The sequence below is a fragment of the Fusarium subglutinans genome, assembly GCF_013396075.1.
Source record: "Fusarium subglutinans strain NRRL 66333 chromosome Unknown NRRL66333_c0000216, whole genome shotgun sequence".
In the NCBI taxonomy this organism is placed as follows: Eukaryota; Fungi; Ascomycota; class Sordariomycetes; order Hypocreales; family Nectriaceae; genus Fusarium; species Fusarium subglutinans.
The window spans coordinates 38,730-62,927 of NW_023502279.1; the positions used below are offsets into that span (position 1 = coordinate 38,730).

Here is a 24,198-nt window from a genome sequence, read left to right on the forward strand (position 1 = left end):
GCTGACCGTTCAGTCACGCAGATACCTAAGTCGAGGAGCGATGCTTTTTTTTTTTTTTCGTTGGCGCGTTGCATTCATAAGTGCCATCAACATCCTTGGTCGACAGCATCATGTACTCAGATGTTTGGTACAATTCATGGCTCCGTGACTTATCCCCCTTGAAACAAAAAACGCCAGTGTAGAAAGGAAGCCTAAGTACGGCCTTGCAAGATAGAAGCCCCTCCGCCAACTGGTGCATGATACGCACCGATACTCTGAAACCCCCTGGGTGATTATGTTAGCTCAGCCTCAAGAGAGTCATGGGGAAAACAAACTTGGTTAAATCAAAGCCGTGCTCCTCTTCGGCCTCTGCCGGTTGAGCAATCGGCTGTGGAGTTGACTTTTGAGGTCGAGAAGGACTGCTAAGAGGCGACTTGTCTCCCCTTGGCGGACTGCTACTCTGCGGGGGGAGAACACCTCCAGCCTTGGTAGGACTGACATCGTAGCCACCAAGAGGTTTCAATGGTGTGCTGCCTATGTCTGCGTATTTCCAGAAAGGAGCAGGTGAGCTGGTGGGCATGTGTTGACTGGGTCTCTGTGCTGTGCTTGGAGGAGCAAGCTTAGGGTGCATCCTGGGCGGTGCTGGAGTGACGAATGAGCCTCCGTCCTCCTGGTATGAAGATGTGAGCGTGGGTGACTGGGGGTTGTACACCGTAAACGATGAGTCTCTTGCTGGCGTCTTCCTAGGACGCGGTAATGGGCTGCCATCAATCATCATGGTCGCGTTTCTACCAAAAGATCGATCAGGAGTGGACTGGGGAATTAGCAAAGAGGATCCAGGTGGCTGTGGTGATGCCGGGGGGGAAGCTCTTCGTCTGCGGGCTGAGGGAGGTTCTCTTGAGGCCATGTCTCTTGGGCCATGTGTGATGTAGGCAAGTTGGTTTGGGGATGAGGGGGCTGATGAACCACGATGACCACCACGACCGACGCGATAGGCGTTTCTGATCATCTCCTCTCTTGCTTCTGGGACAATTTGCCACTTCATTCCCTTGCCAGGCTCATCGGTTAATCTGGCAACCTTGTCAAATGACTTGTTCAATGAAAGGTTATGACGGATTGAGTTCTGTCGAGTGTGAGTGAGTATACCGCCCAGCAAGGTATGGTACGCGCCACGAGAACTTACCTGCCAGCCAGCGGCCTGTTGATGGCGATAGTAGGCGTATGTGTTCATGATGTAGGTGTAGATGCCGTTCAGATTCAGCTTCCCGTCAGGTGCGTTCAGGATCGCTTGTGTAATCATTTGAGCATAGCTATACTGAGGCTTGATATGCTGGTTCTCATCCTGGCTCAGATCTACACCATTGGCACCAACCATGACGGCCGGCGTGCTTGCAGCCGGTGATTTGGCAGTGCTCTGGGCCGAGGGCGGAGTGCCCGGGCGTTTGTATTCCGGCGGCGCCGGTGCAATGAGGGGTTGTCGGCGCGAAGTACGAGATTGTGGTGTATGAACACTGACTCCAGCGCGTTGCAAGTAGATGGGATGCACAGTCAGTGGAGTAATCTCGGACGGAAGGACGAACATCATCTCGACATTTCCAATCTCGATGACTTCGCCGCTTGTGAGAGGATGAGCCTGTCCAGCCTTAACGGGCTGGCTGTCCACCTTAGCACCGTTGCGGCCTTTGACATGCAAGAACCACTTCTCGTCCTTGGAATCGAATGATATGGTAGCATGCTCTCGCGATACCATTTTGCTAGGACCCAAGTCGATATGGACGTAGGACTCATCTTCGTCGGAGCCCACGGTCTGAGAGTTATGTGACGTCTCTGGGGCTCGGCCTATGTTAACGTTGAGCTTGGTGATATAAAAGGTCCAGTCCTGGGCAGCCACTTTGGCGTAGGCTTTCACACCATCACCCTTGGCCTCGTGTATGACATTTGCATGATCCTTGCTGGCCTGGACTTCCTGACTTCTAAGATGCTGTGTGATTTGCGACACGAGCTGATCGTCGTTGGGCGCGGGGGGGTCTTCATCTTCCTGGACCTGCTCGGGAAGATCAGTGTCAGCTGCCGCGGGCAATGGATCGAACGACAGACAGACAGGATAACGGACCTTCTTACGACGCTTTGCTGGACGACTGGGGGAGGAATCTTCGACGTCGCCTGATGTATCTGCATTGGACGTCGCGGCTTTACGCGGTTCGCGACGAGCCCTAGAGGCTCTCTTTGCCGACGGTGGCATGGCGGGCAAGCAGCTGTGCACTCCTACGCTGCAACGACGAAACGAAAGATGGCAAGATCGAGGTTTTGTCGTTATCTTGGGATCGCAGGGCAGGGCGTGCTTTGGTGTCCTCGTGGACTGAGGTGGGAATACGAAATAATCAGGTCAAGTAAAGTCGTGTCGTCAATCAATGAATGTATCGTCTACTAGTGCAGCAAATAAATGCCCTGCCCTTTAAAGTTGGTACCGCGTTCGCGTTGGGATTGACCTAGGTCTAGGTCTAGTAGTTAGGTAGTGTCGTAAAGTGGCAGGGCCCATGACAGGGCTGCGCTGCGGGCTGGGCTTGTGGGCTTCGGCCTTGGCTGGGATGCGGGTGCTGGGCTAGGTGTGGGTGTACCGGTTCGTGCATATTCGAGCCCCGTTGAGTGAATCAGAGGCGTTATAAATCAGCAGACAAAGGGGGCTGACAGTGCTGTAAGGGGGCATCAGTGATCACTAGCGTGTGTGAGCGTCATTGGGAAACAAGGCGAATAGTTAGATGGATCCAACGGATGTTATGAGTGGAAGAGGAAGAAAACTGAAGATGAATTTTTCTTTCTTAGTTCCTTATGATAGGACTATAGTCTAAAAGAGTGACATTATTATTATTTGTCTTTGTATGCCTATATCTAAGTCTCTTTTTTTTTTGTCCTGGCTTCACAAGAGAGTAGAGTTTAGTGGCTTGACTTGCATCTTCCACAGACAGGAATTCCGTTCACTTCCATTGCCTGTACCCCCTGGTCTAGTAGTACTAACCTAATGTCTTGCGTGCGTCCCAGGGACAGGGCACCATTCTGATAAGTGAATATTGTGTGGTGTTTGTTCATGAAAATACGACGACCATGCAATACGATAAATGCACATGCGTAACCTCGAGTAAGCCCAATCCCGCCTCGCCCTTCACTAACTGGCTGACTGACTGAATGTCTCTCATTTACTGATATATAGATAATTCAACTCTGGTTTTGTTTAGCGCTAGGGTATAGATATTGCCAACCATGAATCAATAACGGGGTCCCCTTGCAGCTGTCAATTTATCTGTCTCTAAGCGGGTAATCAACTCCAACCACCTATTCAAGCACTGCAATGCGTGAATGAACAACGTGATTAAATGCTTCATTGAGCCACAGTTAACAAATAATAAATTGCCCGTTTAGATCAGCTTAAATCCACATATTGAAAAAAGCCAGTGATAAATAAATAGGAACTTAACCCCCAGGTCCAGGGTGCCTCAGTACTAAGTGCCTTGGCCAGGGTCCACTGTTTCAACTACCTACACCCAATCCAACTTGTGGGTCACCACCGCGTTTGTGCAGCCTCGCGGCGCCTCGTAGTACCTACCTACCTACCTAGGTAGGTAGTCAGCCAAAAGTTCTAACTCTCCTTCATTACCACCTACCTGACCTACCAAGTACTAAGAAAAAAATTCGTTCTCTTCATCACCCAGCGAATTGCACTCGATATCCTTTACGATCCATCCCTTACCTCTCCGATCCAGCCATCCCCAATATTCGTCTCCATACCAGACACAGAGCACCCTCTTGTCAGGCCTGTCCTGTGCCTGGCCTCTCCCTTGCGCTGCTCCCATTGCCCTTGGAGAGGCTTGAAAACCAACGCATTCTTTTAGACAAACAACCATTTGCTGATTCGGCTATCATCCTGTCGCTTTAGGATTCGCGATCCTCCCCCGCCTCGGGTTGGTGGTTATCCAACCACTGTCGTTCAGCTTCCCTCCCTCCCCCATTCCGACGTTTGGATACATTGAAGCTATGGCATCTGAACAGGCTTACGGCGTGACGCCTCCCATTTCCGTTCAACTCCCAACGGAAGCCGAGCTACGACAATCGGACGCTCTTCTGGAAGAATTGAAGCGTCAAAAGACCTTCGAGAGTCCCGCAGAGACTGCCAAGAGGTGAATACCAACAAATCTGTCGCGTGAGCCTGTCAAGAACTAACAAACTTGTTCCAGAGAAGAAGTCCTGGCCTCGATCCAAACCATTTGCGATGCGTTTGTCCGTCGAGTCGCCCAGGAGAAAGAACCCAAGAACGAGGTCCTCATACGAAATGCAAGGGGCAAAGTCTTCACTTACGGCAGTTATCGCCTCGGCGTCTACGGCCCCGGCTCTGATATCGACACTCTCATCGTCGCGCCGAAATACGTGACCCGCGAGGACTACTTCAAGTTCTTCCCAGATCTGCTTCTCTCGATGGCCCCCAAAGATGCCATCACTGACATGGCTGTCGTGACAGATGCTTTCGTACCCATCATCAAGTTCGAGTACTCTGGCATAAGCATTGATTTGATCTTTTCTAGGGTTATCCAGAAGCAGCTATCTCCCGATTTCAAAGACCTCAAGGATTCTGGCCTGCTGCGCGGCTTGGATGAGGCAGAGCTGCGATCTCTCAACGGCACACGGGTAACGGACGAGATCCTCACACTAGTCCCCGAACAGAGCACATTCAAGAATGCTTTGCGAGCCATCAAACTGTGGGCACAACGGCGTGCTGTCTACGCCAATATCATGGGTTTCCCCGGTGGTGTTGCCTGGGCCATGCTCGTCGCACGCGTTTGCCAGCTCTACCCCAAGGCTACGTTCTCGGTGATTGTTAACAAGTTCTTTTTGGTTATTAGCCAATGGCGCTGGCCGCAACCCGTTCTTCTCAAGCCCATCGAGGGTGGACCTCTCCCTGTTCGAATCTGGAACCCCAAGGTACGTCTAGTTGCATGCAATTTCAATGCGCGGCGTACTAATTCTGTTTCAAGCTCTATAAGGGTGATACCTATCATCTAATGCCCGTCATTACTCCTGCGTATCCATCTATGTGTGCCACTTTCAACATCACTCGTTCGTCGATGGCGATTATCAACCGAGAACTTAAGCGGGCTCTTCAGATATCTGAGAGTATCATGGTGGGCAAGCGCCCCTGGAGCGATCTTTTTGTCAAGCATACCTTCTTCACTGCAGGGTACAAGTACTACATCTCTGTTACCTCAGCAGCGAAGACAAAGGAGGCCCACACGATCTGGTCTGGTTATGTCGAGTCTAAGGTTCGAATGCTAGTGCAGAAACTTGAGCAACACCCGTCCATTGCTCTAGCTCATGCCTTCAACAAGGGCTATGAACGACAACACCGATGTCACAATCAGGAAGAGATTGAGGCTGTGCAGGAAGGGAGCCTCGATTATCTATGTAAGGAAGGCACCGAGCACACTACTGCTGTCAAGATTGAGCCCGCAGTTGCAGAACTACCAATTAAGGCTGAAATCGGGGAGCATGGCCAGCCTATCAAGTCTGAGAATGGTCAGGGCGACGAACAGGTCAAGACCGAGAACGGTGAGAATAATCACGTTATTGAGGCTGAGCCTACAGAAGAGACTGGCCCTATTACGGCCGTGCCTGTCAAACCTGAGGCATCCGATGAGTCCAAACCAACAGACACTGTGACTGCAAGCGGCCCATCCGACATCTACACAACTACTCACTATATTGGTCTCGAGTTGGCTTCTGGTATGTATACAGCCTGGCATGTTTTCGCGAGTCCTCGGTGTTTGAGATTTCCCAATACTGACTCAATAGGCGCCAAATCACTTGATCTTTCTTACCAGGTTAATGAGTTCAAGGAACTTTGCACCTCGTGGCAGAAATACAAGGATGATCTGAAAGATGACGTCTCTATTGGTGTTCAGCATGTCCGAAAGTGAGTTCAGCAGACGCTTCCAGACATCAACGCACCTTGGCCTGCTAACTTTGGCCCGCACAGCTTCAACTTGCCAGATGATGTATTCGACGACTGCGAGAAGAAACCCCAGAAGAAGGCTGCAGCTAAGGGCTCAGCAAACGGCAAGAAACGGGGCCCCCCAGAGGTATTTAAGCATCACCGGGCGAATTCCCATTGCCGGTCAAGATGCGCTGTTCCAGATGGCACATCCCTCCCAGCTAGGGTATACTAATCCTCGTATAGGAGAATCCTCCCCCGGCGAAGAGACAGCAAGCTTCGGTTGCCGCCGCAGGCTGAGCATGATAGCATACTTTGCATTCCACACGAAGATTGGCTCGAAAGAGCTGGACCGCAGCTCAATTGTGCATCATGCACTATATATCAAAAAATCTCAAGAATATCGGCAAGTCCATAAGTGGCTGGACGATTGGCATGTGGCTGATCACGTAACTAACATAAGATAAACAAAAAAGCTTGCTTTCAACCAGACTGAACTGCATCAACTACCATGGTAAGTTGGCAGTGCTAGCCTGATGTGTTAATGCATTACTGGCGGCGTTATTTGCGATTGGAAGAATGAATAATCTACATTAATAACAGCAGAGAATGAGAGAGAGACAGGCACGTGCAGTGCAGTGCAGTGCAGTGCGGGGAGGGCAGCTGGCCAAATCAAATATGTTGTGCTTCGCAGCAACATATCTCCAAACTAGGAGCTGTCCAGTTGCTGGGTCGATAACGTTGAAGACCTCCAGCAGCCTCATATTATATCTGTACCTAGGAAATGGCCATGCTAGATCAATACAAACTTTTTGAGGCTCGATGAGCCTCAGGAGATTTGCTCCAGACCTCTTCTTGTTTCTGTCCCGCGTATTCCTGAGTTGTGTATGGTGCCCGAGGTTGCTCGACTGCGTTTGGATTTGATGGCTAGGTCTATCAAATGTATCATAGGTCGTCGTCATCATCGTCGCTGCCACTGAGCCAGCCTTCTTGGTAGGCATCCGCCAGTTCTGCCAATCCGTTACCAAGATCCTCTCTTTCGTTGACTGGCACAAGTCGAGCAGAGTCTGACCGCAAATTTCTGATCCGTTGCACCAGTGAGCTGTTTGTGGAGAGTGTGGTTTGCATGCTGGCATCAGGATGGCTACTGAGATGAGGATAGATCTGAGGGTAGGCGTCCAGTAACGGGAATCTGAGGGATGAATCATATCTAGTCGAGTATTAGTGCTTAGCAAGCCACATGGTTTAGACAGTAACGTACCTGCGCACAACAGAATTGCCTATTATGGGGCGTTCACCTGGAGCAAGATGTCCAGGAGCGTCTTTATCAACGTTTCCAAGGGGGTCCAAGTCTCGATAAGATCGGAGTTCACCGAAGACATGCTTATGGGCATCCGACCTAGCAATACGATGTCGACTCCAAGTGCGTCCTATTTGGAAGAAGTCGACATTGATGCGGCTGTCTTCCGATGAGTCTTTCTCAGATGCCAATGACATGTTGATGCTGGCCAGGGGCTGATTGCCATTGACGTTCAGACTCTCGGCTAGGTCGTCTAGAGAACTTGGCTGCTCCGAAGAGCCTTGTACCAGACGTGTGGGCAAGGTGGCTGTTTCGATAGCTGCAGCCATGACAGCAGACGTGTGCCAGGGTGAGCGACGATCCAACGATATGCCAGCTGAAAGGTCCTCTTCGGGTAAAGCCATAGGAACAACTGTCGTGGCCTGCGTGCAGAGCCGTTCGATGCTGTGGGCAATGTTCGCAAGGCGTAGTTGGCGCTTTGATCTGGGAATATCAAGCAAGGGGCTCTGAAGACCCCAGATCCATATGGTTGTCTTTGGGAACTCATCCCTCAAGGACTCGAGATATGTGGATGCATAACCACCCCAAGCATCATCGATAGTGGTAAAGACCTGTATTCCCTGCATCCTGTCACACTCTTCTGCAAAGGGCCTGAAGTCTCTATCCACAAGATCGTGCTCCTTGTCGAGCATCGAGAAGAGCTCTGTGCCCATTGAGAAACGCTCAAAGGGCATGGTTGTCGAGTTGAGCTCAAAGTCATAGAGCTGGACCAGTGAACGTGGATGGAAGTAGACTCGTGAGAAATCGGACCAGTATCTCACATTCGAGGTTGTTAGTTGTGCCGGTTCAGTGCCTGCATCGAGGCTCTGCTGGTACTCGCTTGGATTAATGGGTGCCTGTTTGTGAACGACTGATTGACCTGACCTGAGAGGTTGTTAGTTGGCATGGGTGCTGGCCGACAGTGTGACCAATAGAAGTTCCTACCATAATTCTACAGGATCTGGCTCGGCCTCGGCTTCATACAGTGCATTAATCTTGCGTAAAGAGCCAAACCCGCCTTTGAGGTCGTATATAACTGTTCTGGGGAGAAATGTTTCTGAGCCGTCAGCGCCTAGACCGGCCCGCCAATGAACATTGTGATCTATGGGTGACTTTGCATCGGCCGAGTATGTAAAGTATGACTCCTATGTTACGGTGAGTGATTGTCTTTTGTGCATGAGCTGTAGTAGTAGTGGTAGTGGTAGGAGTAATAATACCTGGGCATTCCAGAAGTGAGTGGCTGTATAGTTACTCAGCTGACCGAGCTGAAGACTGATGATTTCACGCATTTGGGACCGTGATCCTATGTAAACTTTTGTGTGTCTTTTGTGTGTATTAAAAGAACAGTTGATGCAATCAGAGACCAAGACTGCGTATAGGGATGTGAAATGTCAAAGTTCACATGCGAAGCCTTTACTGATTGAGAGATGGAGATATCTGCGGCTTGCCTACCCTAAGTTACACGAATATAGTGGGTAAGGTATTTATTCCTACCCAGGTAGGTATGTTTGCATGAGACCCTAAGCAGCTTATCTAATCATTGATTCGGGAATTCGATCAAGTATTGGAAAGATGCATTATATCGATTATGTAGGATACTCAAATAAACCAGTGTATTCGATCTGATTCTTCTTCTTTGTATGTTGGCCATACGCATAGGTGGGGGAGAGAGAGAGAGTGTGTGTGTGGGTGTGGTGAGTGAGTGTATTATGTCATTGACATATGCCCTTGCTCTAATATCGCGAGACATTTCGAGCTTTGAAATAGGTACATACTCATATCACAGTACACCATAACAAGAATAACGTTACTGCCACATCATGTCACAAGAAACTGCTGCTGCTGCTGCTGCTGATGCCAACGCTAATGCCGGCTTCTGGAAAGAACTCGACTCATGGAAGACACCCGTAGCTAAAGAGGTCGGTCCTACAGTCGAGGTTGGATCCAAAGCGCCCTGGTCTCAACACCTTCGCCTTCCCGACGGGAAACCTACTCTCGTGGTGTTTCTCCGTCATTGTGGATGTCCCTGTATTTCATTCCTTAGCATCCCGTTTGTACGATTTGATGCTGACTGACCGCCGTGAACTAGTCGCTGAAAAGACATTCAGAGCTCTCGCCGACCTTTCCGATAAGGTCCCAGGGGTCCATTGTGTCGCCATCTCGCACTCTTCAGAAGAGGCAACGGACAAATGGCTTCCCCTGGTCGGCGGCACCTGGGACGTCGATGTTGTGATTGATCAAGAGCGCGACTTGTATGCCAAATGGGGCCTCGGAATATCATCAACGTGGCACGCCGTCAACCCTCTCACGCTGTGGAACGTCTTCAGCCTTGGAAAGAATGAGGGCATCTGGAATCGACCAACTGAGAGTGGCTCGCGGTGGCAGACGAGCGGTGCCTTTGCTGTTGATCGTGACGGAACTATTCGCTGGGCTCATGTGGCGAGAACCGCTGATGATATGCCGGATCTCAACGCTGCCATGACTGCCCTTGGGCATCCGCCCCCTGAGAAGAAGCGCCATTCAAGGCTTGAGCACAAGTAGAACTACTAACTGACGAGGTTGGACTTATCTCAGTGTGCATATATAACCCCAAAAAGGGAGCTGTCATGTGTCAATACTAAGCACCACTGTCACCAGCATTCGCAAGATAGGGGCCATCAAACTCCAATTAATATATGTATGTAAAATTTATAGGGTATCTTGTGTCCTGATATATTGCTCCAGTACTCGAACAGTACTCGAACTCGCCTTTTATCCTGGCCTTTGGATGAGAGCATAATGGCGAAGCGAAGTAAAGCCAAGACGATGGCGCTGGGTTGTACGTATTTCAGCAGGCCGTAATACCACGTTTCGCCAACTAGAAGGACAGGACCATGCTCGGCCGTCCAACCTCTACGTTTTTCCTTCGTGATGCAACAACAGAACACATCCCGTCAGACCAGCCGGTGTGCATGATCTTGGAAGCCACCAAGCCAACCAGGCCAACACTGCTCACCATTTCTAGGGCAAGCATCCCTTTCTGCTTGAGACCTCCCCCCATCTCCAAGAGGCCGAGTGGATCCTGATGTGTAGGCTGAGGAGCTTTCCGTTTCTTGGACTGCGTCTTTTTCTTGCCGTTGCTGGGGACGTGGACTAAAATCGACTGCTTCGCCACAGTGTTTGAAATGGCCCTCTCTTCCATCAGATGGTATAACCTCTCAGATTGAAGACTCTGGCGCAGGTTATTCGCCCAGTTATAGAGCTCCAGCCGATCCCAGCTCGGGGTCCGCCTGAAGGACCTTAATCTCATGGCTCTCTCCGGAATAGATCGAGAGACCAAGGCTCCGCTCGACAAGGCATTATGAAGCAAGCTGTCCCCGTGACCACGTCGCCATTTGATACATTTCACTGCTGCAGAGTGCCGTAATCGAGCGCTGCCGTCCAGAGAAAAGACGTGGTCGACGAGTCGGCCCAAGTCTGTAGGCAAAAGGGGTGGGATGTATTCCGAGTCCATAAGAGTACTGGCGTCTATGGTATCGTAGTCCGGCCGGGATTCGGTAGAAACGGCATATACACACTTGGTCTCTTCTGAGTCGCCAGGACCCGCAAATGAGAAGTAGTCCACATCCTTATCAACCAGACTCTTCACAACTTGCTGTTTGATGTGCTTGATTTCCTCTGGTGCAAGCTCGTCAACCCTAGTAAGAACTGGGATTACGTTAGTCATGCGCTGAGCGCGCTTAATGTACTCGACATCCTCTCGTACAAGGCCTGAAACTCATTAGCAAGCGTGGTGGTCAAGCGAACCTGGATGAACTTGCCGCTGTGAGGAATAAGGTAGAGCAGAGCGTCCACAACTGGCTCGGCGCCAGAGTTGACCAAGGTGAACAGATCCGAATCAGCCATGGGCTTGTTAATCAGAGATGCCAAGTGAGATTCGACATAATGAAGATCACGCCACGAGCCCTGAGTTATTGTTAGGATGCGATGACCTGAGGAGGGTGGTTCAGATACGTACAGAGGCACCTCGTCGGTGGCCTGGGCTTTCAACAAAGCATACATTCCTGTCAAGGACATCGCCAGTGGTAGGAATCCGCCTTCGCGTTGTCATGGCGAGTTCAGAATCAGATCGCCACCATGGCTGTGGACGCGAGCTGGCATATGTTTCAGTAGCATGTAACGCACTGCGATTCTCTATCGGATCCATGTGAACGATGTGCTCGCAACGCTCTACCAGAGTCTTGATGAGAGAAGTTTTCCCAATACCTATTGAAGTCGTTCGTTAAACTCGTCACTGATGGGTATTCTGTTCATGTACTTACCGCATTGCCCAGCGACCATGATCTTTAGCTTGCCCAAAGATTTACCCACTTCTGAGAAAGGACGACGCCGTGGAACCATCAAGCTCGGCATGATAAGCTGAGGAACCGTGTTTTGGTTTTCTTGATTATCTGCCAGATCTGTTACGGGTAAGGAGTCATCGTCATGGATCAAATCGCTGTGGGCGTCAATGGAGGGACCTGCTAGGGAGCAGCTTTGCGACGAGATGCTCATGACAGAACCAGAATGCGAAAGACCGATCAGAGAGGGAGTGCTTGGCTGCGACGGCAAGTTCAAGGACTCTTGTTCGACGACAGATTCAACAGAGGAATCGTCTGAATCGTCAAACTCCGATGCGGGATTCGCAGGCTTACGACCGGTACGAGGAGGCGAACGTCGCTGACGCGGGGTTGAAGGCCGGCGCGAGTTACGACTACACTTGCGCCGATCGCTTTGCTGGCGGAACCGCGGACGGGAGCGATCTCGGCGAGCGTCAAGGTCGGCCTCAGTGGTGATGAAACAGGCAGTAGGTACAGTCGAAGAAGGGCGTACCAAGCTGTCAGGCCGGTCTGAGGACCGAGTGTTGAGAGGATGATTCGTAGGCAAGACAGGTCTCATTGTTGTATATGGTTGAAGGGGACCGAGATAGCGTGCTGTGCTGTGCCTATACGGCGGATACAGGGGTGCTAAGGTGAGGTGCAGTTCTGATAAGGGGCAAGCTGTCTTTGTTCATGTCACGGCGCCTCGTAGGAGAACAGGAGTACGTAGGGTACGTAAGTAAGTTATGTATGTATTTGCATTCGAAGGCGTAACACAGCGAGGGGCAAGCAGTGAATGAAGATGGTAAGAAGTAGCACGGGAAATGCGGGATGGATGGATTGTGTAGGGAGCTCGATGACGATTGTTTTAAAAGCCCAAACTCAGCTGGATGATAAGGTGAGGTAGGCCAGGGGAGGCAAGAAAACGGCAAGAAAACTCAGGACCTTGATCCTAAGCGATAAAATTATTAAGGTAAATCTAGCCTAAGCTTAGGGGACTCTTTGCTGAGTTTATTTTAACGTCTTCTTTTCAAGTCTTGAGTTTTCTTGCTCCCTGAGGGCAAGGTAAGGTAGCACCTCAACAAATAGGTAAGGTTCTATTGATTCATGGGGTAAAATGCCATACTCGGTAGGTGGGGGTGCATGGGCCCATTTTACCAGGTGCGCGTGCGCTTAATCTATAGCACTAACAAGCCCCCGTGACGGGGTAGAGGCACGATTGACACCCCCTATAAGCACCCATATCGACGGGGGAGAGCAGTTGTAGACCGAGATCAGTCTCGTAATATCTAGGTATCCTTTAGATAGGCAACAAAATGTGAGGAATTCTATATATTACATATCACCAACTGTTCTCCGGACCAACGCCTTGGTTTTCAGTACTTCATTGGCCTACTACTAGATAGGTACCTTAGGTATCGGGTTTACTCCGTCCCTAATAAGTACAGACTCCCTTCCCCTCGATCCCTCCAGCCCCTCCCTCACAAGGAGACGGGACCCTCCCAGCAGCCTCCACTGTTTGGGTACCTGTAGACAGATTCCCTCCCTTTTCCCCCTCCATTCATCTCAAAAGTCACCCACCGCAAGCAAAGGGTACGACTCCAAAAGGATAAAAAAAAAAGTGAGGCCAACTTGAAGGGTGGAACCCCCAAATACATACATACCTACTCTCTATCGTCAAGGGCAGACAGAGTTTGTGAGTCATCAGCAAAACAACCCCAAAATATCAAGAAATAGCAGCAAACAATAGCCACTGCCCGATACCTTTTACCTCCACTCGCATAATCTTTCTCACCTGCAGATTATCAATAATCCTCGCCCAAGTCGAAATTGGTGACACGCCATTATCAGCCAATACCCACGCACCCTCGTTCGCTTTTCAAACTCTACCCGCATCAGACTGATATCATCTCGCACCCTCACCTACCTCTACCTCTACCTCAACATGGACGGAAAGCGACACCCCAGCTCGTTCCAGCAGCTCGAGAAGCTCGGTGAAGGTACCTATGCCACCGTCTTCAAGGGCCGTAACAGACAGACTGGAGAGCTCGTAGCGCTCAAGGAAATCCACCTCGACTCCGAAGAGGGAACACCGTCGACCGCCATCCGAGAGATTTCGTTGATGAAGGAGCTCAAGCACGAGAATATTGTAGGACTGCACGATGTTATTCACACCGAGAACAAACTCATGCTCGTCTTTGAGTACATGGACGGCGATCTCAAGAGGTACATGGACACTCATGGTGATCGTGGCGCCCTCAAGCCTACCACCATCAAGTCCTTCATGTACCAGCTCCTCAAGGGCATCGACTTCTGTCACCAAAATCGTGTTCTTCACCGCGATCTCAAGCCCCAGAACTTGCTCATCAACAGCAAGGGCGTTTTGAAGCTCGGCGATTTCGGCCTTGCCCGCGCCTTTGGTATCCCCGTCAACACATTCTCCAACGAGGTCGTCACCCTATGGTACCGCGCCCCCGATGTCCTCCTCGGCAGCCGAACATACAACACCAGTATCGACATCTGGTCCGCGGGCTGCATCATGGCCGAGATGTTTACCGGTCGACCTCTATTCCCCGGAACCACAAACGAAGACCAGATCATCCGCATTTTCCGCATCATGGGAACACCAACAGAGCGTACCTGGCCCGGTATCACACAGTTCCCCGAGTACAAGCCTACATTCCATATGTACGCCACTCAGGATCTTCGAAACATCCTCCCGGCGATTGACCCCAACGGTATCGATCTGCTGCAGCGAATGCTACAGCTTCGACCAGAGCTGAGGATCAGTGCCCATGATGCCCTTCAGCACGTCTGGTTCAACGACCTCATGATGCACCCTCAGCAGCAGGCTCTCCAAGCGCAGGCTCGCGGATACCCCCAGGCTGTTCCCACTCAAGGTTTCGAGGCGTATTAGAACTTGCCCCAGCCGCCGGTGGCGAGAGACCAACATTTCTAGTTTTGTCTGCGTCATGATCACAGCGTTTTTGAAGCGAGCTGTTTCAGTAACAGCGTCCCACTGCAAACCGAAAGAAGAAAATACCGTAATACTACGTGGCGACTATTTCTCAGCACGATGGAGTTAAGGGTCAGCATGAATTAGACAGGACAGGACAGGACAGGACAGGAGAGATATTGGATCTTGGGACAGCAGCGTGTGTCGGTGTCTTGATTCGTCATTTATTGTTATTTTTATTCCTATCATCAACTGATGTTGAGTACCTAGTTATGAGTACCTTGGGTCTGAGGGGGGATGGGGGGCTGACCCTCCTGGTTTTAGTCTATAATCCCACGAGCGAAATGTATGACTTTAATACTCATGGGCGTTCCTTTGGCCCATGTCTATTGACAAGACTGCCATCGACTGGGCTTGTGAATTTTGTGCGGAGAGGATCTTTGGCCCATGTTTCTGCGAGAGCCGGTGCTTCGTCCTTTTCTGCAGGGAAGCCTGCACGTTCTCTCAGTTTCTCGACCTCGTCTCTTACTCTCCTGGCCACCGATATTCTCAACTCAGTAGCCTCTGGGCTATTTCGGAGTAGTTCTGGGTCACCTTTCGCAACAAGCTTGCGCCATGCTGCCCGCTGCAGACCGAAGAGCTTATCAACGTCGGTCGGCTCGCCTATCACTATCTTGACTGTCTTTCCAACACGAGGGGCCCATCTGGGCCATCCTCTATCCTCGGCCATGATGTGCTGGGTACCATGGACGAACATGGGGATGAACTCTGGAGCCGGGTCAGATTCGAGGATCAGGCGAGATACACCCCATTTGAAGTAGCGCAATCCGCTCTCTGGACTTTGGTGACAACAAGCCTCTGGAAATACATGAACCCAGGCATTTCGATAGGCTGAGTAGGCAGACGGGGCTGAAAATTGATCGACGCCGTTGGTGGAGAAGAAGAGTGGTTGAGGAACCGGAGGAGGTCTTGTTGAAGCAGGAGTTGCAGAGAGAGGGGAGTCAGAGGCTGTAGACCATGAAGCTGGTGATGGGCCCGACAGCAGCTTGATAGCTTGTGTCATGGTTGGCTGGTATAGCCCGCCATAAGGAGAGTACCATAATCTGTGGGTGGGCAAAACCTGACCAAGACTGAAGAATGTCGAAGTGGCTCTGTTATTTATTTGGGTTGTCAGCTAGTGCTCCGCTCGCTCTTATTTGATGATCTTCGATACTCACTTATTCTTGAAACATATGTCATGCGCCCCAAGACCCCATCTCATGTTGGCTGCATCAAAGAAGTACCGCATTGGCAGCATGCCCCAAATAAGAGGATCGTCAAGTCTATATGTGTTATAGGTGGTTAGCATGAGCCGTATTGGATTGACATGGCATAACATAACATAACATACACTGCTACATGATTGCACACTGTGAGCAGCCCGCGCTCACGCCCTTCCCTTTTCCTACGGTCAAGAACCCCAAGAAGTCCTTCTAGGCCTGTGATCTCGAGGGTATTGAAGCCGTTCATAAATACTCTTGCGAATGCGCCAACTGAGCCCATGACAGTCGCCGATGCAATGCGCCATGGCAGACTTGGCTGCGCAGGAGGATCTGAATCTGGCATGGCAACGACAGTCTTGAAGAGATGTCAAATGATCATTGTAAAACACGAGCATTCGTTGAATGGGAAGAGATAAGTCAACCTTGGTACCTAGACAAGTGCTTTATACCTACCTCCGTACAAGTAAGTATTCCATCGGAGAGAAGCGGTTTATAATAGACCCACCTCCAGCTTTTTCCCTGTTTGCCTACCCTGTAGAAATGACATGGTGTGCCGCCAATTGAGGCATGTGCTGGGGTTGTATGGCAACTAGGTAGAATAAAAGTTAAGTTAAGTTGACGTTGACGTTGACCTCAACTTCTATTTCAACAGCCATCACTTTTGAATTTGTTCTTGTCGCTCGTGGTCTTTTGCAGAATTCATAGGTACTTACGAAATTCGAGACGCTGCGGCATAGAACACTCCTCTTCCAGCTTCTATCAACGACAACAGAAAGCTCCTCCGAGCCAGATATCGTCATGGTATCAGCACACAGTACGTTCATTCCTCATGATACCATCACAACGGCTGTCTTACCAATTAATCAATCAATCAGGTAAACGAAATACCTCCCGCCCAGTATTCACCTCACACGAACGCGCCCTCGCAAAATCCCACTGGTCATCTTCGTCCGCTCGCCTTCACCGCGACTCATTCCTCCCGTTTGGCTCATGTGGCCTGTGTCTCAATATTGCCCGCGAACCCGTCTCATGTCGGCGCGGGGATATATTCTGCCGCGAATGCGCACTATCGAACATACTCACGCAGAAGAAGGAAATCAAACGCGCCCAGAAGGCACGCGCCGCTGCTGAGCAAGAGGCCGCTAAGCAAAAAGCGCACGAGGATGAGCTGGATCGCGAGCGCGCCATTCAAGACTTTGAGCTGACACAGGCTGGTCTCGATCGCAAAAAGAAGCCAAAGGTAGCCAAGGCCGAAGATGAAGAGGCGGATGCGACCATCAGCGATTCGAACTCGCAAGCTTTGGTAGTAGGAGGTACGAAGCGTAAGTTTGAACTCGACAAAGATGAACTGGATCGCATTGCGCGCGAGGATAAGGTCAAAGCCAGGAAAGCGCTGGAAGAGGAAAAGGTAGGACTCTCAACCCTACAATGGTGTAGCATTCCGTATTAACCTAACTCCCTATCTTACAGGCTGCGAAACCACACCTCCCATCATTCTGGACTCCATCGCTTACACCAGACGCCCAATCCAGCAATCTCCCACCAGTTGCGAAGAAAGACAAGACCGTACCGACATGTCCAGGATCTGCATCCGACAGTTCCCACCCTATCACCATGCAAAACCTCATCACAATCAACTTCAACGAAGAGGAAACGTCAAAGGGCACACAGAGAACTTGCCCATCATGTTTAAAGATGCTCACAAACGCCTCCAATCCCATGATGACCAGAGAATGTGGTCATGTTTTGTGTCACAGTTGCGTTAAACAGTTCATGATCCCATCATCCAAAAGGACATCTCCCGAGGATGTCCCACCCCTGACCTGCTACGTCTGCGACGTACCTCTGACCTCCAAGTCACACAAGACAGATGCCACGCCCGGCTCTTCGATACTTGGCTTAATAGCCCTCCAGTCCGAAGGGACAGGCTTTTCAGCTCACGGAGGAAACACCGTGGAGAGATCAAGCGTCGCTTTCCAATGTTGAGACTCTCGCACTGAACCACGGCCCATCACTTCATCCGCAGCCTTCGTTGTCGCAAGTAGGGCAACAGCATCATTACCCATATACGAACAACAAACCGATGAATAACACCCTTGGTGAGCATTGTCAATCCGTGACTGAAGAAGCTCTTGAGGAGCTCTCCCTGAAGTCCTGTGTAGAGTGCTTTCATACCCTCATTGGTAATGATGCGAATAATGACGCCAAATATGGACTGATTGAGAAGATCAAACATCCTCCGCAGTATATGCTTGCGCCTTGAATTTCCGCTTTGACCTTTCTCTACCTCAGCATCCGCCGTGCTCACCGAGCTACTCGCCATTTGAAGGCGCGTCTTGCCCGTTTGGAAAGGATATGTGATGGCAGTGGCAGTAGCTTTGCTCGAGGCGGCAATCAAGAAGGCGATCCATGCCACTGGAAAGTCCTCTTCTTCGAGGGCTGGCAAGATCCGCGCTGCCAGCCGTCGATTGACAAAGAAAGTAATGCTAGGATTCAAAGTGAGCATCAGGGTAGCCGAGTAGCCAGACCAGAGACCTAGCAATCCGCTTTCTTTTCGAATCTCGGAGAGAATCTCCAGAAGGGACTGATCACTCCCCAACATCTGTTTCCTCGTGACAACATTCGAAATGGGGGTGGTGAGAGCCCTGGCGCACCCTCCAGCGATGGCGCCCACAATTAGCTCTTCGATAATCTTGGGTTTGCGATGTCGAGGGCGTAGATAGTTGTAGAAGCCAAAGAATAGAAAACTGTCCACGACCGACTTGGCCACGTCTGTTCCTAGCCCACTGTATAATGCCTTGATACCTCCTTCGTTGGCGGGGATACCTTTGAAAGCTGAAACGACACCATCGTAGTCGCCCGTAGAGCCTCCCGTCTTTCGTTGCGCCTTGAGTCGAGTCGTAACCAGGTCCAATGGGTACAGAGTTGCTGTTGATATGGCGGTCCCCACAGAGCCAGATACGGCGTGGCCAAGAGCATTGAGAGCCTGCTGAGACGACATTGCAACAAGATCAAGATACTGAGAATGCTCATCAATGTCGTGAAACGAAGTGATGATAGCTGGAAGGCATGCGCACGTACATGGTGTTAAAGAAGAGTCTCGAGCAAGGCAACATGAATGTTGAGCCGCATCTAAGTAAGTACCTAAGTAGCCCTGTCTGGTACTATAGGACTGTGATGATGAGCGACGTGCGCTATCGTATTCACGACGTCATAAGCCAACCTCGGCGCGGCCCCACCATCCAGTCGCCGCATGTGACCCATGTTCCGAGGCATGACGGGTACACTATCAGGTACCTAGACATGGAAGACTCATAACATTATTGTCATCTCATACAAAAGCAAAGCCTTCCAGATCCCGCTGTACAATACTCTTCCGTCACAAATAATATATAGCGTTTGGTATCTCCTCCAGGAATGGTCCGTCATTCAATCGACCTTGATGCGCTTTCAGAGAACGTACGTGTGTTGGTTCTGTTTTCAACCCTTTGCCTGTTCTGCAAGGCAAGGCTTTTTCCTATGCCCTGCTTGAAACTGATGGTTGTCTTTGAGGTGTGAATGTCGCTGTCGTCCGCCCAGCATTGTTTAAACCCGCAGTAATGTCTATCTCTCCCGGAGCATCTTCTGAAGCAGGTTGTAGCCCAGGATGGCCCTCGGGAAGCTTCTGTGCTCCAAAACCAGTGACTGAAAAAATATTTGTCCTTCCACCATTGGTGGCCATTTGAAGCTGTTCGTGTAATCTTGCGAGCTGGTATTGCCGCTTTATGGGAGTGAACGTAGGTTGTGGTAGCAACGGTTGAGGGCGCCATTGTGATAGAGCACCCATCACGGCCGTTGTTTCTTCGTCTGAATCGACTGGTCCGTTATTGGCTTCGTCTTCATCTTCTATCGGCGCGTTGGCATCAAGCGCTGCCTCTGTTGGAGTCAATTATTAGTCGTGTCCAGGCGGTGGGTGGACTAGATCAAGACCTACTCTGCTGCTTCGCTTGATTCTTCTTCTGGTACGCGGCAAGAAGCATATCGTATGGCAAGGATCTTCCCGCGACTGCGCGCTTCGCTCCCATACTGTGGCTCTTACATGTCAATGATCTTGCGCATGGCTGTCCATTGGGTAATAAGACACCACACTGCCGCTCCACGTCCACAGGCCCTAGTATCAGTTTTAGTGCAAGCCTCTCAAGAGACCTGTCATCAGTATCTCACCTTTTGGCTTGGGGACCTTGGCTTTCGGCTCATCCTTCTTCTTCTTATTCTTAGGTCCCTTGTCTGGATCACCATCGGCCTTGCGCTTCTTTCCCTTCTTATCGTCTTCGGGTTTCTTACCCGCGGCCTTTTTGGCAGTCTTGCTTCCGGTCGCTTTCTTCTCGGCTGAGATTCCGTCGTCGTCACTGTCGTCATCGCCCCGCTCAACCCCATTCTCTTCGTCCTCCTTCCGTTGTTCTTCTTGCCTTGCTGCCTCCTTTGCCCTCTCTCTTGCTTCGCGAGCCTCTTTCTTTCTTTGAGCCTTCTCTTTCTTTAACCGCAGACATTGCGCAATATGCGCCTTAGCGGCTGTTTTCAAAACGCTCTTCTTACAGTGCTTGCATTGTTGCAGGTCGGGGCTATCTTCGAGGGGTCGTCCTGTCGCAAATGTTTCGCGGGAAGTTTCGTCGAGTTCGTTTACAACAGGACCTGGCGAGGGTGCACCCACAGGCGAGGCCCCATTCTTCTTCTTGTCTTGAGAGCATTAGCGGCTTCGCCAAGCTTGTATAGGATGACCTCACTACATACTGTTACCCTCAATTACACTACCATCCATCCAGTTTCCAGGTTTGCTGTGTTTTGGCGCTGGTTTCTTCAACTTGATCTTTCCATTTTTGTTCTTAGATGCGACTTTGATCGTGCCGTCATCGCCTGCAAGCTGGGTGTTAGTCTAATGCAGTCGCGCATGATTAAAGTCGCGTTACCTTTTCGGGCATCCGTCCCCATGATTGAAGTCGGCGGCTGATATAGTTGCTGTTGCAGTAAGACAGTCTCCCTCGTATCGATGATGAACTCTGCTTTGATGGATCGTGGATAGGCTGGCTTCGAAAGGGATGGTCGTTGCGATAAGGCTGGGCTGGCTTAGTTGGAAGTAGGTATGGATGTTATGGTGGAGTTGAAGGTGTGGCTGCCTTCCATTAATGATACACGTGCCTGAGCCAGGGTCGGCCCACGCCTACACTATTTCTCCGGGGACCCCCACTAACATCTGGGGAAGACCCAGGCTCCGGTGAATGGAACCAGATATGTACCTGAACCACCAATGATAACCAGGATTTTTAATCCATTACTTTTAGAGACTGCTGACAAGGTCAAAGGACTGTACAACAGTCCTGAATTGGCTATTAACGCTAATATGATGCTTCAACAAAGACTTGGGGCATCTGGTCCCGAAACCATCCAAGCAATGGGCCAGTGAGTGTGCTCATGATTTTGAGCAGTATCTGAGCCATGGCCATTCCTGTTGAGCTCTGATAATACTATAAAAAAAGAAAGAAGTTATCAACACGAGTTGTGTAATATAAAGGCCTCAGGTGCGAGTAGCAACACTAGGCAGAGAAGCGATCATGTCTACCACAAGCATAAGTGGCCATGCCATGCACCCAATATTCGTTAACCATAATCTTCCGTGAACCTAAAAGTCCAGATGCAATACCCAAACCAGCCAACTCCGGGTGAAGAACGACACAATGTCAGCTTTTCTACCCCCAGGTACCCAAAAGAAGAAACTCGATGCCAATGCAGCCCACAAAGTCATTAAACACCGAACAAGATGCATTCATACTGTCCTAGACATTCCATGATTTTGTTCATAACCATGCCGATGCCTAGGCGAGCTATCATAACCGTACACTGCTTTCGACCACTTCCTTCTTTATCTTCATCGAGTCACGATAGGCCTTCATGGTATCCATCATGCACTTGGCATGAAGAATACCCATATCGCTCCATATACACTCCATCACTGCCACAACCCAGTCCCAGTATGCTTCTGGGACACCAGGAGCACATGCAGCGACCTGAAGGTGAAACAGAACAACGGGAAGCCCAGCGGAGCCAGAGCCCGCCCCTCCTGGTCTCTCGACTGGTACGGCAGCCTTTTCGGTGAGAAGAGGATGTCGCCAATGTGTTGGGGTGCTCACGAGAGTGTCGCGGGCGAGTTTTCTAACGACCTCGTATCGATGTCCGTACTCGGCCAACGAGATCAAGGGCGCGCTAGATTTGGGGTACGCTTTGATGAATACGATAATTGTCTGGTTCAAGAGAGTCCGCGCCCATCGGTAGTGTCCATACATCCGTGCAACAAACATATCGAAATAGACATGACACGCGCCATCGAATACCGCAGCTGGCGGTAGGTGTTCCGCTTTCTCTTCGCGAAACCGCCAAGTAGGCCCAAGGTTTCGTTCCCAACTAAGGAATGACTCGTCGATATCTAATAATTGCTTCAAGGTGGACACTGTGATAGAACGACCGTCGACCAGAGCATGAGTCTTTATGTATGTTGAGGCTTGAATGAATCGCCCAATCAATGGGCCGAGATCGGTAGCAGGATGATCGGCTGGGTCGAGGAGGGTTCTTGCAAACGAAATCCATTCGAATAGGGGGTCCGGCAGAGGTGTTGCGGACATGTGAGCAGGTATAAACTGTGTAATTATGTGAGTAAATTGGGACGATGTGCTTAGAAACCATGACATACAAGAGAATAAGACATCTGTACCATTGCACGAACACCGAGGAAAGCGGCCGCTGGCATAGGTAGCCATCGTCGCAACAGAGCAAGCCCACCCATAACGTGCGCATGAACGTGTCCTAGTCCTTGATAGGCTCCTTTGACAAGCTGGAGACGGGTATTAGCAAATCAAAAGCCAAGATTGGACAGGGGAATGGTAGATCGGGGAGATGGGGCTGACCATGCGGGTGTGTTGGCTAACATTGGGGGTCGGGGCACAAACCTCGAACATGGCAAGCATGACGACGGAGCGCATCGTGACCTCAAAATCCGGCATGCTCGAGGTCTGTACGAGGCGACCAGTCTGGCGCAAAGCCAACCCATATCGTTGACGGGCTATCGTCATCATGCTGGGATCGTCTTTGAGGTTGGAAAGGCTAGCGAGGCCAACCGCGGCCATTACGTCCTGAACAGCAGGGTCCCATAGCCATTCCGTGTGCGACAAATCGCCGGGGGACCTGGGCTCATCTGGATGGCCTATCAGGTAACGGTTGACATAGAACTGAACGCCCTGCTCCTCGAGACTTGGATCGATTGGTGGCGAAAGCCTTGGTGGCCGTATGACGATACGCTGTGCCGTTGAAGCATTTGAGGTTGTATGATATAAAGACGAAGCGGGAGATTGAGGAGTTGGCGATGCTGTTTGCTGGCTCGCAGTTGAATCAGGAGATGTTGGCCAACCATCTTTGAATGATTTATAGGAGGATGCTATCGCTGCAGGCCCAGGATAGCTGTGTAGAGATGTTATAGAGGAAGAAGCAGAAACGGAAGAGGCTTGTGTAGAGCTGTTGGACGAGTAAGAAGAAGCCAGAGAGCTGGAGGATGTTTGTGTTGACAGGCCCTCAGAGGATTCGCCAACCCCCCATTGCGCATGTGCTTTTTGTATCACCTTGCTGCTCTCGTCTCGAAACATGAGGGAGAGCTGGTCACGATAACCAGGGCACTTTTTCCCAACCCGAATACATTGTGAACATTCCGGTTTGATTTTGTCACACTGTTCAGTAGAATTGCAATTAGTCAAAGCCCGTGAATTACTGTATGTATAGAGATGGTAGGTCGTGGAAGACACAAGAGGATTAACTCACCTTGATACGCCGCACGCGACAATTCTGGCAGCCCTGGGAGGCTTTCCCACAGTAGACCATGGTCGCTGGAAGTTTTTGAATCACCACGGTGTCTTGCCGAGAGCTGGACACCGTCGATAATCGGTAGGTCCGGGGCAGTGAGATCGGGAGCACGGTGACGGAGTTCGTGGAGGCGAGTGGGTACCGGATATACCCTGATTCCAATATATAAGTAGTGATGGAGATAGCAGTTACGCTCGCCCAAAGCCACAGGCTATAAAACAAGTGGCGAACGGCTATGGGAAACTCGGGTCAGTTTGTTGATTGAAACCCTGACAGTCGTGTGTCGCATCAGAGGTTGAAACAATAGGGGTGGTCGATTGGAAGACAAGGCCAGGTAAATAAGCATCGCCAAATTGCAGAAAGGCAGAAATGCAGCGGAAAAGTGATAGGATGTTTAATAAGGTCGAATAACTGCCTCAAGAAATAAGTCCCATCCCGAGTAACTCAGGTAACGCGACGAATCGCGT

At 50.5% G+C, this 24,198-nt stretch overlaps 11 protein-coding genes across 11 annotated transcripts; 4 read left to right on the forward strand and 7 right to left on the reverse strand.

Annotated features, from left to right (window-relative positions):
* Positions 1-277: 277 nt before the first annotated feature.
* On the reverse strand, positions 278-2,221 carry FSUBG_11420 (fork head like 1; the record flags this gene model as incomplete). Its single annotated transcript, XM_036676101.1, has 2 exons — positions 278-1,102; positions 1,163-2,221. 2 exons carry the CDS (start codon positions 2,219-2,221, stop codon positions 278-280), a joined length of 1,884 nt encoding a protein of 627 aa, XP_036533102.1.
* A 1,787-nt stretch (positions 2,222-4,008) lies between these two features.
* On the forward strand, positions 4,009-6,256 carry FSUBG_11421 (poly(A) polymerase; the record flags this gene model as incomplete). The annotated part of the gene is made up of 6 exons (XM_036676102.1): positions 4,009-4,151; positions 4,209-4,950; positions 5,004-5,748; positions 5,818-5,938; positions 6,002-6,104; positions 6,203-6,256. The coding sequence occupies 6 exons, from the start codon at positions 4,009-4,011 to the stop codon at positions 6,254-6,256; spliced, it is 1,908 nt and encodes a 635-aa protein (XP_036533103.1).
* Positions 6,257-6,901: 645 nt separating this feature from the next.
* Positions 6,902-8,584, reverse strand: FSUBG_11422 (DML1-like protein; the record flags this gene model as incomplete). The annotated part of the gene is made up of 4 exons (XM_036676103.1): positions 6,902-7,166; positions 7,218-8,180; positions 8,241-8,440; positions 8,513-8,584. The coding sequence occupies 4 exons, from the start codon at positions 8,582-8,584 to the stop codon at positions 6,902-6,904; spliced, it is 1,500 nt and encodes a 499-aa protein (XP_036533104.1).
* A 531-nt stretch (positions 8,585-9,115) lies between these two features.
* Positions 9,116-9,836, forward strand: FSUBG_11423 (thioredoxin-like fold; the record flags this gene model as incomplete). The annotated part of the gene is made up of 2 exons (XM_036676104.1): positions 9,116-9,323; positions 9,385-9,836. The coding sequence occupies 2 exons, from the start codon at positions 9,116-9,118 to the stop codon at positions 9,834-9,836; spliced, it is 660 nt and encodes a 219-aa protein (XP_036533105.1).
* A 316-nt stretch (positions 9,837-10,152) lies between these two features.
* FSUBG_11424 (uncharacterized protein) lies at positions 10,153-12,212 on the reverse strand (the record flags this gene model as incomplete). The annotated part of the gene is made up of 4 exons (XM_036676105.1): positions 10,153-10,982; positions 11,024-11,240; positions 11,293-11,540; positions 11,597-12,212. 4 exons carry the CDS (start codon positions 12,210-12,212, stop codon positions 10,153-10,155), a joined length of 1,911 nt encoding a protein of 636 aa, XP_036533106.1.
* A 1,365-nt stretch (positions 12,213-13,577) lies between these two features.
* On the forward strand, positions 13,578-14,549 carry FSUBG_11425 (negative regulator of the PHO system; the record flags this gene model as incomplete). Its single annotated transcript, XM_036676106.1, has 1 exon — positions 13,578-14,549. One exon carries the CDS (start codon positions 13,578-13,580, stop codon positions 14,547-14,549), a length of 972 nt encoding a protein of 323 aa, XP_036533107.1.
* Positions 14,550-14,949: 400 nt separating this feature from the next.
* FSUBG_11426 (Lysophosphatidylcholine acyltransferase) lies at positions 14,950-16,193 on the reverse strand (the record flags this gene model as incomplete). Its single annotated transcript, XM_036676107.1, has 3 exons — positions 14,950-15,739; positions 15,806-15,910; positions 15,979-16,193. The coding sequence occupies 3 exons, from the start codon at positions 16,191-16,193 to the stop codon at positions 14,950-14,952; spliced, it is 1,110 nt and encodes a 369-aa protein (XP_036533108.1).
* A 455-nt stretch (positions 16,194-16,648) lies between these two features.
* On the forward strand, positions 16,649-17,836 carry FSUBG_11427 (RING finger domain protein; the record flags this gene model as incomplete). Its single annotated transcript, XM_036676108.1, has 3 exons — positions 16,649-16,664; positions 16,726-17,258; positions 17,321-17,836. The coding sequence occupies 3 exons, from the start codon at positions 16,649-16,651 to the stop codon at positions 17,834-17,836; spliced, it is 1,065 nt and encodes a 354-aa protein (XP_036533109.1).
* A 25-nt stretch (positions 17,837-17,861) lies between these two features.
* Positions 17,862-18,851, reverse strand: FSUBG_11428 (peroxisomal adenine nucleotide transporter 1; the record flags this gene model as incomplete). The annotated part of the gene is made up of 1 exon (XM_036676109.1): positions 17,862-18,851. One exon carries the CDS (start codon positions 18,849-18,851, stop codon positions 17,862-17,864), a length of 990 nt encoding a protein of 329 aa, XP_036533110.1.
* Positions 18,852-19,367: 516 nt separating this feature from the next.
* Positions 19,368-20,818, reverse strand: FSUBG_11429 (SAGA-associated factor 73; the record flags this gene model as incomplete). Its single annotated transcript, XM_036676110.1, has 5 exons — positions 19,368-19,765; positions 19,824-20,000; positions 20,054-20,566; positions 20,621-20,743; positions 20,797-20,818. 5 exons carry the CDS (start codon positions 20,816-20,818, stop codon positions 19,368-19,370), a joined length of 1,233 nt encoding a protein of 410 aa, XP_036533111.1.
* Positions 20,819-21,711: 893 nt separating this feature from the next.
* FSUBG_11430 (uncharacterized protein) lies at positions 21,712-23,517 on the reverse strand (the record flags this gene model as incomplete). Its single annotated transcript, XM_036676112.1, has 3 exons — positions 21,712-22,518; positions 22,572-22,712; positions 22,828-23,517. 3 exons carry the CDS (start codon positions 23,515-23,517, stop codon positions 21,712-21,714), a joined length of 1,638 nt encoding a protein of 545 aa, XP_036533112.1.
* Positions 23,518-24,198: the final 681 nt, after the last annotated feature.